The sequence below is a fragment of the Gobio gobio genome, assembly GCF_949357685.1.
Source record: "Gobio gobio genome assembly, chromosome: 15".
NCBI lineage: Eukaryota > Metazoa > Chordata > Actinopteri > Cypriniformes > Gobionidae > Gobio > Gobio gobio.
Genome location: NC_137108.1, coordinates 8,283,669 through 8,297,323, shown reverse-complemented (window position 1 = coordinate 8,297,323; position 13,655 = coordinate 8,283,669). Strand labels below are relative to the sequence as shown.

Here is a 13,655-nt window from a genome sequence, read left to right as displayed (position 1 = left end):
TACCGGGCCGGAGCACGCTTTCACTCGCTTTCACTTTTTTTTCCAAGTCATTCACGATGCAACTTTTTGTTTTGAAGAAGACAGGAAGAAAAGCGCTTTCGCTAATAGACTGCCTAATACATTTATAATTTATGCCGCGCAGCGATTTTCACTTGATTGCACTGCACATATCAGAAGATTATTACGGAGGCAGCTGACTTTGACGGAGGAATTTGCAGCTTTACCCGCAAACTTCAATTCATGTTCATCAATAAGGTGAGAACCAGAACCATTATAAACCAAAATATAATTGAATTAATTGAAAAGTGTATCCAAGTAGTAATAGTTTGGTGTTTGCTGTTGTAATGTTGATAGTAGCGCGCAGCTGTGTTAGCGCTCACACTGCATGCGAACCGCGCCCGAGTCCAACTGAACCGTGCTCTGGCCCACCTCTTCCAAGCGGGCCAGGGCCGGCTAATCGAGCCGCGCCCGAGCACGGTTCGGATCACTCACACTAGTCAAACGAACCGCGCTTTGGTGGTCAAACGCACTCGGGCACGGTTCAAACTGGCTAGTGTGAGTACACCCTAAGGGAACAAGCCCAACCCCTGAAAAACAACCCCCACACCATAATCCCCCCTCCACCAAACTTTACACTTGGCACAATGCAGTCAGGCAAGTATCGTTCTCCTGACAACCGCCAAACCCAGACCCGTCCATCGGATTGTCAGACAGAGAAGTGTGATTGGTCACTCCAGACCAGAGAACACATTTCCACTGCTCTAGAGTCCAGTGGTGGCGATCTTTACCCCACTGCATCCCACACTTTGCATTGCACTTGATGATGTAAGGCTTGGATGAGCTGCTCAGCCATGGAAACCCATTCCATGAAGCTCTACACACTGTTCTTGAGCTAATCTGAAGGCCACAGAAGTTTGGAGGTCTGTAGCTGTTGACTCTGCAGAAAGTTGGTGACTTCTTTGCACTGTGAACCTCAGCATGCGCTGACCCCGCTCTGTGATTTTACGTGGCCTACCACTTTGTGGCTGTTGTTCCCAATTGCTTCCACTTTGTTATAATACCACTATGTATGGATGGGTGGATAACCTTGTTTTAGCTGTTATTTAGCAAATAATGCTATAAATAAACGATTAGCTGAATTTGCAAAACTTCACAAAAATCACACAAAAATCACAAAACAATAAACTTGAAAACAGTAAGAAAGATGATATTTATTTACTAATGTATGCATGTGCTTGACATGAACTCCGCAAAACAATTTCGGTAACTTCCATTTTATAATGTGATCTGAAAAGTGCTTCAAGCAATTGTGCAACAGTTTTAATGTTATGATTTCAATCACTTATGTTTAGGTTTCAAAGCCAGAGCCTGGAGATTGGCAGGACCACCCCATACTGTCCCAAACACATGTCTCTCAGTTTGAAGGGCATGTTCCAGGGGAAGCTCTCTTCCCGAGACAACAACCTTCTTGATGGCCTGGATCACTGGGGCCGGACCCTTGATGAGTGGACTCAGCCACTGCTCGGCGTGTGCCAGTGTCTCTCCCGCACCAGAAGAGCACTGGAGCACCTCATCCACCAGTCCCATCTGCTTGCCAAAGTCTGGATCAACCTTTTTAGCCCCGCTCAGCAGTTTCAGGGCGTTCTGGCTGCCAACAATACGAACTAGTCTTGCAGCTCCTCCCCATCCAGGTACCAGTCCCATATGCTTATGGACAAACTGGATAACACCATCAGACGCCATCAACCTGGAAATGGAAATAAAATGGTGACGTTCTATTCCAACAGGATATTAAAGATAAAATGGCTTAAAGGGTTACTTCAGCGACTTAGCATTAAGCTTTGTATCAATAGAAACCCGGTAGTATATTCAAATGACCATGCTCGGAATTTGAAAATCTTCATTTTGCATCATAGGAGGCTTTTTTGACCAGAGGCTAGAGACTACAGCCAGTAGTAGGAGCTAGTTCCATATGTTTTCAACCCGCCCACAAGGGTGGGATCTCACTCACAGAATGTGAATGCGCACGGCCGCTCGGACATTCATAACGGAGTGAGCAAAGCGAGTGTTCTCAATGAATTCCTATGAAAGAGACCAACTTCAGTCTGTGCTCCAAAACATTCAAGATTTATGACTCATTTTCAGGTCGATGCTCAAAAAGAGAATAAATGGGTTATATTATAACTTCTGCAAAAATATAATTTAGTACCATATACTACCCTTAAAAATACATTTTAAATAAAAAATTATTATCAAATCAAACTAAAATATAGTACATTTCAGTGAAATTAAAAACAAAAAAAATTCAGTCCTTTTGACCGCTGTGTGAAAAGCACCAGAAGGTTAAGCATTAGTTCAGGAGGGAATGTTCCTTCTGAACTAATCCTGGAATGTTTTCCTCAAAAAACTGAATTTCTTTTCAACTGAAGAAAGAAAGACATCAACATCTTGGATGAAATGGGGGTGAGTAAAATATCTAATCCTTTAATAGTGAGTATTGGAACCTAAAATAAAGTGTTACCGCAATTAGTTATTCCACGTTTTTTATTTGCTTATTTCTTTCTCTGAAATGAATCACTTTGAATAAATGAATACATAAATAGAATAATATGACCCCTAAACAATTAAATATGTGTGTCTTTGTACCTGAAGTCACAGGCGGTGGTGAGTTCTGCTCCACCGCCCAGCGCTCTTCCCTCCACCAGAGCCATGGAGATGAGCGGCAGCCTGCCTGAAAGAACTGGAGTTTAGCTCTGACACAGGACACCGCAGAAATAATGCTGTTTAAAACACATGGATCTGCACAGTTTTGAAACTAGATGGCCGTATACAGACTCTGTTCAAAAATGCCCACTATGCCCTTATTTAGTGCACTATTTGAAGGGACAGCCATTTGATGAGGAGCACCAAAGCCATACTGGAAATTACTGAATGCACATTTTCAATACAATAAATGCACTGCAAAACGAATGTACAAGCAATGTGAAAACCCACAATGCACTGTGGGGATTGTGCAAAAAATGTGGCTGTAGATGCTCATGCAGGTAAAGCCGCATTTTTCTATTACGCTGATTTGGTGGTGCTCAATTATTATTAATGGTTCTTATTATTATCAATGTTTGCAAACATTGCAATTTAAAGGAACACTCAACTTTTTTTGAAAATAGGCTCATTTTCCAACTCCCCTAGAGTTAAACAGTTGAGTTTTACCATTTTCGAATCCATTCAGCCGATCTCCGGGTCTGGCGGGAGCACTTTTAACATAGCTTAGCATAGATCATTGAATCCGATTAGACCGTTAGCATCTTGCTCGAAAAATGACCAAAGAGTTTCTATATTTAAAACTTGACGTGTACTAAGACCGACGAAAATGAAAACACAGAGCGTGTTGGGGACTATTTTCAGGCGCTGCGTAATATCATTGGACCGCTGCACTCATGGTATGGCAGCAAAGTTCCTTGATTATTACGCAGGAATGAGAGTATAGTTCCTAGCCATATCGGCCTAGAAAATCACAACTTTTCATTTTCCGTCGGTCTTAGTACACAATGTAACTACAGAAGAGTCAAGTTTTAAATGGGAAAAATATCGCAACTCTTTGGTCATTTTTTTTAGCGAGATGCTAACGGTCTAATCAGATTCAATGATCTATGCTAAGCTATGCTAAAAAGTGCTCCCGCCTGACCTAGAGATCGGCTGAATGGATTCGAAAACGGTAAAACTCAACTGTTTAACTCTAGGGGAGTTGGAAAATGAGCCTTTTTTTTTTTTTTTTTTTTTTTAAAGTGGAGTGTTCCTTAAACATTTTTGTGGAAACAGTCATACTTTTTTACAGGATTCTTTGAGGAGTAGAAAGTTCAAAAGAACAGCTTTTATTTGAAACAGTAATCTTTTGTCACATTATAAATGTCTTAACTGTCACTTTTGATCAATTTAATGCATCCTTTCTGAAGTAAATGAGTATTCAATACATTTTTTTCCTCTTCCCAAATAAATGTTGCCTTGGTGAGCAAGAGACTTCTTTAAAATACATTTAAAAAAATCATAATTATTCCAAACCTTTGACCAGTAGTATACAGTATATGCTGTGCTGAATAGTAAAATATGACATTTGAAAAGTGAACAGCATTGTAATAAGCTCCACTTGACCTTCTATTTCCAGTGTGATAAATAAAGTAACAGGAGTAATTACAGCCACAGTGTTTAATGTGCCTGACTCATCTTTTTATTAATCTGCCAAAGGTTTATATCTATTTATTTTCATGATAATAACATGGTCAGGTTATAACAACATAGCAAACTACCTTTGCAAAAAATAAGGACAGGAGATCATTTTCATGGTGTTTTGTTCAAAAAATACATCTACAGTATTGACCCCTGGTGTCTTGACTGCCCAGACTAACCTGAGGAGTCGTGTTAGAGTGTTCTGCATGAACTCGCACATCTTCATGCCATCCTGAAAAACACAGCAAACAATATATAAACTGGAAACAGTGGGTGTTTTGTTCTTCAGATGTTTCACAAGGCTACAGAAGTTATAATGTTAGCAAAGATAGGCAATGTTTTTTTACTGGGACGTTTTAGTTCTGAAAGTACAATTCACAATTAACAAATGTATTGAAATGTGTTATGTTTCTAGCATGTTATATGTTTGGCAACAGTTCTTCTGACCCTAGTTGCAGTGTGTAGCTTTTCATTTCTTAAACAACCATGTAGGAAGACACATCATGGCCATATTCCAGGATCACAACAGCTGCGTTTACATGGACCCTAATAATCTGATTGTAATCGGAATTAAAAAAAGTCACATGTAACCACGTCAATCTGGATAAATTGGCCAAATCGGATTCAAATTTCATTCGGATTGAAAGGGGTGGTTTAATCCAAACGAAAAGGCATGTAAACACTTGATCGGGTTGAAAACAGAAAACTGGAAAGTACCGATGTAGAAATAGCGTAATGACGTATGACGCGCAGAATGAGCTGTTGTTGTTGTTGTTGAATGAAGTGTCATAAACCAAGCGTAGCATTAGTTTTGGCAGGTAACGTTAGTCAAGCTCGCATCAGCTGACTGACCATATATATATATATATATATATATATATAAGCTCCTTCAGTATTATCAGCAGCTATCGCGTTTCTCCGGAGCCAATTACCCTCCTCCATCCCCAGCTCCTCCTCTTGTCCAGTCAAGATTTGGCATCGGATTCCCCCGGAATCAGACTAAATTCCAGAATTAGGTTGTACATTTTAATATCAACATTAATGCTACCTGCAATACATTATGTTGGTTCTGTTCTGTTTACCCTAGGGGGGTTATCGCTGCTCTCCCTGCTCTTATCCATAATAGGCTGCATGGATGCGCAGGGAGTTCTTGCCCAGAACAGAACCATACCGCCACTCCAAACTATGCAAATAGTCAATCAATCATCTTTTACGATAGTGGTCCTGACAGAAATGACTGTTGTGTGATTCTAAAATTCTTCTTCCACTCATCGTCTGTGAAGTGGAGTAGGACAATGTCCCATTAGTCCTTGTTTCGGACTTTGGCGCTTTGTTTTGGGCACAGGAATGGCCGTATTTACTGCTTGATTAATATAAGCAGCACGGCATGCGTTTGTCATCTCCTAATTAGAACCCGAAATAGAAAAATATCATGTCTGCTCTTTAAAGGGGTCATGAACTGGCTTTTTAAATTTTTTATACTGTTGTCTGAGGTCAACTTATGGCGTTTGCATGGTTTTTACATTCAAAAACATCATAATGAATAAGTAATAGGCTATGTTCGACCCTGGTTTTGAGGCTCTCTCCCGGAACGCTCTGTTTTTATGGGCGTGCCGCACTGAAGACTTGAAAGTAAATGCCCAATGCTAGCATTGGATAAGATTTGCATATTTAATGAGCTTCAGCTCCCCTGTGGTCAGTGGGGAAACGGCAACCGGAATGAATCGCCCACAGGGCTTGCAAAATGTCTTTATCAAACAAACACGATTCAGCTCTCATCCACCCGCGATTGATTGGAATGTTACGCGCCCTTCAAATATCAAGTCAAGAGAGTGAAATACATCAAGAAAGGAATGTTATTTCACTATTTAAGACAGGCCGGGCTTATGTTTTGGTAGCCCGTCTGGAAAACCCATAGCCTCGGGATGTTGGGCTTTGCGAGCCCTAGCCCATACATGTCTGAGTCTGATTCCGAATCGCAATGAACCAACAAAACCACAAATAAAGGATTCTTCAGCCTTTGACAGCGTGCTAAGGTATGTTCAGTTAGACACATACACATAATCAATACAATCTGTAACAATGCAATACTATCACATTTAAAAAACATGTTTTACTCATAGTGTGTTGCTTCATTCATTCATTCATGTAATCTCATCCTGTCTGCAAATCCAGTCTCTTGTTTACAAACGAATCCGTGGTGAAATGAAGGAACACGTGAGCTGGATATTCATTTAAAATAAAGTTAATCCATGCATTCATAATATTGGAATCCGAATGAAATTTATGTGGTATGTTTATTGCTTAAAAGTTCAATCCGGTCTAGCTCTATGTAGGCCTACATCATCTCAGGCACGAGTTGGTGGGCGGGGCTACAGAATCAGGCGTTGTTCATCTTATGTTGTGGCGGTGTTTCAACACACGATGACGTCAAGGTGTGACATATTCTGAGATTGAGCGTTTGCTGGGCCTGGTGTCAATAAAAGTTTTTCTTTGACTAACAAGGTCTGAAACTTACAGGATATTCTTATATCAAAGGCTGAATGAAAAGTTGATTTCTCAATTCATGACCCCTTTAAAACAATAAAAAGAAGCAATGTAGGAGAATAGTATGCGCAAACAGCGGGAAACCCTGTATATTTGTGCAGTGTGTCCAAAAAAACAATTCCGATTTGAATCTTGTGACATATAAACGCACACATCAACCCGATCACTTTATTTAGCTTTCATGTAAACACTACGTTCGGATTCAATAAAATAGAAATAAAAAGTGTCCATGTAAACGTAGCTAATGTCAAGATTCATCAGCTCAAACTGTGAAAGAATGGTTGGGAGGGAACATGAAGAAAGGGAGTGCTGGATATAAATGTTGTGATGTTATTTCTATAAATATTTGGTCAAGATCTTGTACTGTCAATGCAAGAGTCCAGCACTCTGTAAAGTCTCCTCCAGTACATCCCAAAGACTTTCAATGAATTGACTCAGAGGTGCCAGACAGTTTGAGCTGATGAATCTTGACATTGTGATCCTGGAATATGGCCATGATGTGTCTGCCTACACGTTGCTGCAATAATGATCCAATCATAGACTCTTAAGCATTTGCCTATATAAATCCAGCAACTTTTGTTGTCCGGGCAGTGTTGACAGTATGAACATAACTCTTCTCACATGTGGGTTTGCTATGGCTCGGACTGCATTGAGATCAGATCCAGAGCAGAAGGTTCCAGCCGCTCCCTGCACAATGACAGCTTTCCCTTCAGTCCAGGTCTCCAGTTCATGCACCCGCTGCTCCAGCTCAAGCATCATGCCGCCTGCAAACATTAAACACATTTAACCTGCTTTTTTAACATGCATAATTTATATTGGCTACATTTCAGATATATTCACTGTATGTAGAGATTTTATTGTTTAACTCTTATCCCAGACTGTCAACCATGAAATCAACAGTTGTGTTGATAATTCCTATTTTTTATGGATTATTGCCATATTTATTCTAAATGATTTATCCGTGCACATCATTTTGTTTTACATTCATGTGCCATAATCTTTAATCAAAAGAACTTCCACTCCCTCTTACATCTCATTATATTCTCTGATGGCGTGTTTACTGGCGTGATGGCGGGGCATCTTGTCACTCACAAATAGCAAAGCACAACCATCCAATCAATTCCCTATGGACAAAATCAAGTCCCGCCCTACATTTGTTCTTGTTCGAGAAGCGGTTTCACTCAGACATACAGTACGTCACAATAGGGAAGTCTGTTTGTTTGTTTTTAACATCATGCCAGATTCTATTTTTATGGACAGAAAATGTATGGTAAAACTATATCAGCAGGTTTTCTGCTAAAAACTCTAAAACTGTATTTGGTTTAACTTTGTTGAAAAAAATTCAAGCGTGTTTCACAATAGGGAAGGAAAGACTATCATTATCTCACAATTACAAAACAAGAGTGAAACATAAACCAAATTTCACAAATTTCCAAGGCCATTTCCACCACATCAATCAATTTTACCTCTAAGTTTTTTAAGTTAGTTTTTTTTATTTTTGTTTAGCAAGGACAATACAAGTTTGAGATAAAGTTTGAGGAATGTGACGTGAAGAAGATTAAGGCAAATATAACTTATGGACAAAGTATTTTTTATTGTGCATCATTTCCAATCAAACTCTAATTTTGTCAAATAATGCAAAACGTCTACAAATTCTACTTCTATCAAATGAACCGTCACACTTTATTAGGTGTCATGACTATGTACTTGCATAACATTTTTTGTGTATAATGTACTTGTTTTCTTGTGTTGCAAAACACTTGTGCTGCTATTGAGGAGGGATACAGGTAAGGTTAGGGCCAGGTTTGGTGGTATGGGTAGGTTTAAGCATGAGTTAGTTAGTTGTTAAGGTGCCATTGTCCTGTAAGTTGTGAGGTGGGTCTCCATGGATTGGACTTGTTTGTTCAGCACATCCCAGAGATGCTCGATTGGATTGAGATCTGGGAAATTTTGAGGCCAAGTCAACACCTCAAACTCATTGTGCTCCTCAAACCATTTGTGCTTTGTGGCAGGGCACATTATCTGCTGAAAGAGCCACAGCCACCATACCGTTTCCATGAAAGGGTGTACATGGTCTTCAACAATGCTTAGGTAGGTGGTACGTGTGAAAGTAACATCCACATGAATGGAGGACCCAAGGTTTCCCAGCAGAACATTGCCCAAAGCTTCACACTGCCTCCGCCAGCTTGCCTTCTTCCCATAGTGCACCTGGTGCCATGTGTTCCCCAGGTAAGCGACACACGTGATGTAAAAGAAAACATGATTCATCAGACCAGGCCACCTTCTTCCATTGCTCCGTGGTCCAGTTCTGATGCCCATACGCAACAAACTGTGATGCACTGTGTATTCTGACACCTTTCTATCAGAACCAGCATTAACTTCTTGAGCTACAGTAGCTGGTCTGTTTGATTGGACCACACGGGCCAGTCTTCTCTCCTCATGTGCATTAATGAGCCTTGGCCGCCCATGACCCTATCGCCGGTTCTCCACTGTTCCTTCCTTGGAGCACTTCTGATAGAGACTGACCACTGCAGACCGGGAACACCCCACAAGAGCTGCAGTTTTGGAGATGCTCTGACCCAGTCGTCTAGCCATCACAATTTGTCCCTTGTCAAACTCGCTCAAATCCTTACGCTTGCCCATTTTTCCTGATTCTAACACATCAACTTTGAGGACAAAATGTTCACTTGCTGCCTAATATATCCCACCCACTAAAACAGGTGCCGTGATGAAGAGATAATGTTCCTGATCCTGAAAGTGGGACCAAAGCTATTATTTGATTAATCATATTTGTATGAAAATACTTAACAAGTCAACGGTTCTGCCATGTTATTTCAAAAGTTTAATTTCCACCACAAATCTTTAAACAATAAAGTGTCCGCAAAACATATGAGTACCTGAGAAGGCGTTCATGCGCGCGGGATTATTGACAGTGAGCACCGCAACGCCTGACTCCTGCTGCTTCTGGAGATCTATGGATCCCCCCGGGAAAGCCTGAAGCTTTTCCCTGATACTCTCAGCAGCTCCATTCGTGTGTCCGCAGGCGGTTCGGTTCTGCTGAAGGGCCCTCCTCACAGCACCGCGGGTCTGGATCAACCGGCACCGAGCGGCACCGCACACACTCATTATGATTATGCCGCGTCTATTATAGTGTTCAGTTTTTAATGCATTTATTTTTCAGTATTTTAAAGGTACTTGACCTGTTTCGAGCAGTAGGAGTAACTTTAAAAACGGTCCTGAAAGAAACAAAGTATTGATGCAAACATTCCGCTTTTATACCGCCTTTCTTAAACTTACAATTCAATTCAAAGCTGCTAGATGCACTCAACGTGTTAAAGAACATCACAAAGAAATAAAAGCAGACGATATAACCACCAGAGATATCGATGGATTTATTAAAATTCACTTTCTAGGCGATGCTGCAATTGTCCACAGGGGAGAGCTGTTCCCCAACACACCAAAATATTCAGGCCTAACTATTGATATGGTTTATTCATTCATTGATGGTATAATAAAATGTAAGTATCATGGCACTTTGTATATTGCATGTTAGCTTACAATTTGAACACCATGGTACTAAGGTTGATATAGTAAACCATAGTCCAGTAATGTAGGCTAAATGAAATGGATCATAACTGTTTAGCCTAACATTGAATCCCATAAATTCTGTGAAAATTTTAACAGTTGGACGCCAAATTCTGTACTTTTTTTGTATATCTATTATATTGTTATAAAATGGCTTCAAACTCAAAGTCGCTTTATAAGTCCCTAACTCCAAGCAAGCTGAAATCAAGGGAGAAGTGACCACAGTCCATGGAAGTGACAGTGGAAAAGGTTTAGGCAAATAAAAGAAGGAAATTATTCTTTGTTTTATTTTTGTTAAATATGACATTACTAGTAATTGACCACAATGCAGGGGGATCTTAAAGGGATAGTTTGATAGCTAAATATCATAGGCTTTAATAAGATTTTCCCAATAAATCAATAGTATGAACCTGGTGTCCTCCTGATTCCTGTTGTTTCCAACAACAAAGCACTTGAATATATTATAATGCGACAAACTCGTAATCACGACTTCAGAAGTGGGAAGTAGGAATTTCTGATAACACGTGGAAGCCGCATTAACCTTATCTGACCTTTTACCTGATGGCCTAATTTAACATCATCCTTCACAACATCACTTTAAATATATAACCATTTCATCAGGAAAACTGTAATAGACATATAATATGTTTATTATAATATGGTTTATTGGTTGCAATGTATTATAATTAGTGTTGGGTGTAAGTTAGTATACTAAATAATTAGTTACTGTAATTTAATTACTTTTCCTTTGAAAAAGTAAAGTAAGGGATTGGGCTACTCTTATTTTTTCTGAAATGTAATTACAGTTACTTCTGATGTAATGGAACTAAATACTGTGTATAGACTGTAATTATAGCCTATATAATACAATAGTGGAATTAACATCGAAATATAAAGTCTAACTTTAAAATGCATGTTTTTATGTATCATTTTCACATTTGCTGGTCAGTTAATAAGAATAATTTATGTAGTTTTATATTATTTATTTGAATGAATTAAAAGTCAATCTATCCTTGAATCACTTCACTAGGCCTAGTCGAGGTTGATATAGGATTTAGATAGTAATTAGTAATAATATAGGCTAATTAAACACTTTTTGGTGAGAGTAATTTGTAGGCTACAGTAATCCAATTACACTATTGAAGATGTAATTAGTAACTAGTAATTCATTACTTTTTTAGAGTAACTTGCCCAACAACACTGATTATAATGATTTATTAGTTGATTAGTATCTCATACTGTACCATACAGCCTTGTTGACAGTACCCGTACATGTTATTAAGGAAAAGACTGCGCTACAGTTTTAATTATTTATTAGTTAATATTTATAGGTTATAAGGTTTAAGGTTACCCCGTCACAGCGGGACAGACAGGCGTCTGCGCGCGTATTTTTATCTGGCGCCAAACAGGCGCTCGCGAATAGAAGTAGCAACAGAGCTGCTCGAGCTCCTTCCGAGACAGGTAGCCTACTTCATTATTTATCACTTCATTTTATCCTATATTAAAGCTTGTGTTGTTTAAAGATTTCACGTTTTGTTTAAAATATTTTGGTTAGGCTAGCCCACAGACTGTCCCTATTCCACACAATAAGCAGTAGAGTGTCATTCATTTGTTGATTGATTTTTTAATCAACCTCTTTAATAACCATGTAGCCTACATGATGTAACCACAATTATACACTAGTAAAATAATATCTACATTGCTTCATTTAACAGTTTAGGGGTTCCCATCATTGGAACAGTTTGTAAACATACTTTATCTCTAGACAAAACTGAAATAGCATTGAAGATAAAGTATTTAAATTCTATATAGAACCCCATTTAACCTTTTGGTTTTCTAAAAGAGTGCAGGAACAAACACACGGAGCCTTAGATGACAGTGAAAAGACATTACATTTCAGAAGTGAGAGGTTGACAGATGCTTCTTCCTGTCTCAGATGCCTATGTGGGGCTCCTGGCTTCCTGTTGGGAGAGATGTTTGAGTGAAGTGGAATAAATGTGGACAAGGACGAGGTGATTTGTGGAAGGCGATCTTTGTCCTGGCATGTTGGCAAAGGTTTTCTGACAGGATGCTGCAGCTGCAAAAACATTTTTTCCTGACTTAATTCTGTGAGCGACTAAAGAGAGCAAGGTTGGAGTCTACATGTCTACACTCATGACTAGAATAGATTGAAAAGCAAAGCAAATTCAATATGTAAAGTGAACTGTACTTCAGACATTGTATTCAAAGTGAAGTGTATATGGGCATATTGATCAAAAGCTGTTTTAGAGTTTTGTCTTGCTGTGTTATTTCATGGTATTTCAAGGGGAAATGTTAACTGTCCTTGTCAAACAGACGTCGCTCATGCCTCAGGATCAAAACACTTCTAGACAGGAGGACAATTGATTCAAGCACGCTTTTTAAAGGGTTACTTCACCCAAAAATGTCATTCCAAACCCGTGAGACTTTCGTTCATAAGATATTTTTGAGGATATCTGAGAGCTTTCTGTCCGTCCATTGACAGCTACGCAACTACCACGTTGACGCTTCAAAAAGTTTGTAAAGAGATCGTAAAACTTTTGTTCACATTTAAACATTGCGAACATAAACAGAAGCTCAACCAAACCTGCTTGATGTGCGAGAACAAACCTCATTGGTTCTTGCAGAAGCTCAAACGTGCTGCGTAACACAAAAATGAACCTCATTGGTTCTTGCTGAAGCTCAAACGTGCTGCGTAACACAAGAATGAACCTCATTGGTTCTTGCAGAAGCTCAAACATGATGTGTAAAACGAGAATGAACCTCATTGGTTCTTGCAGAAGCTAAAAAGTGCTGCGTAACATGAGAATGAACCTCATTGGTTCTTGCAGAAGCTCAAAAGTGCTGCGTAACACAAGAATGAACCTCATTGGTTCTTGCTGAAGCTCAAACGTGCTGCGTAACACAAGAATGAACATCATTGGTTCTTGCAGAAGCTCAAACGTGCTGCGTAACACAAGAATGAACCTCATTGGTTCTTGCTGAAGCTCAAAAGTGCTGCGTAACACAAGAATGAACATCATTGGTTCTTGCAGAAGCTCAAACGTGCTGCGTAACACAAGAATGAACATCATTGGTTCTTGCAGAAGCTCAAACGTGCTGCGTAACACAAGAATGAACCTCATTGGTTCTTGCAGAAGTTCAAACGTGCTGCATAACACGAGAATGAACCTCATTGGTTCTTGTTGAAGCTCAAATGTGCTGCGTAACACAAGAATGAACCTCATTGGTTCTTGAGAAGTTCAAACGTGCTGCGTAACACAAGAATGAACCTCATTGGT

The 13,655-nt window shown here is 39.5% G+C and overlaps 1 protein-coding gene across 2 annotated transcripts; it reads right to left on the bottom strand.

Annotated features, from left to right (window-relative positions):
* Positions 1 to 1,188: 1,188 nt before the first annotated feature.
* On the bottom strand, positions 1,189 to 10,189 carry echdc1 (enoyl CoA hydratase domain containing 1). Of its 2 annotated transcripts, none has more exons than XM_079836064.1 (5): positions 9,669 to 10,186; positions 7,393 to 7,535; positions 4,404 to 4,456; positions 2,647 to 2,727; positions 1,189 to 1,747 (listed from the first exon to the last, which is right to left on the bottom strand). In XM_079836064.1, the coding sequence occupies exons 1-5, from the start codon at positions 9,895 to 9,897 to the stop codon at positions 1,339 to 1,341; spliced, it is 915 nt and encodes a 304-aa protein (XP_079692190.1). In that variant the 5' UTR covers positions 9,898 to 10,186; the 3' UTR covers positions 1,189 to 1,338. The 2 variants fall into 2 exon arrangements, with proteins under 2 accessions (XP_079692190.1, XP_079692191.1); XM_079836065.1 differs by having other exon boundaries at positions 1,192 to 1,747; positions 2,647 to 2,731; positions 9,669 to 10,189.
* Between the last annotated feature and the right edge of the window lie 3,466 nt (positions 10,190 to 13,655).

Excerpts from the sequence above, each read along its gene's own strand:
- echdc1 (XM_079836064.1), bottom strand. The coding sequence starts at position 9,897 with ATGAGTGTGTGCGGTGCCGCTCGGTGCCGGTTGATCCAGACCCGCGGT. Across the intron at positions 4,457-7,392 it reads GAGCCATAGCAAACCCACAT|GATGGCATGAAGATGTGCGA; the intron begins GTGAGAAGAGTT and ends TGTGTTTTTCAG. Across the intron at positions 2,728-4,403 it reads ACTCTAACACGACTCCTCAG|GCTGCCGCTCATCTCCATGG; the intron begins GTTAGTCTGGGC and ends TCTTTCAGGCAG.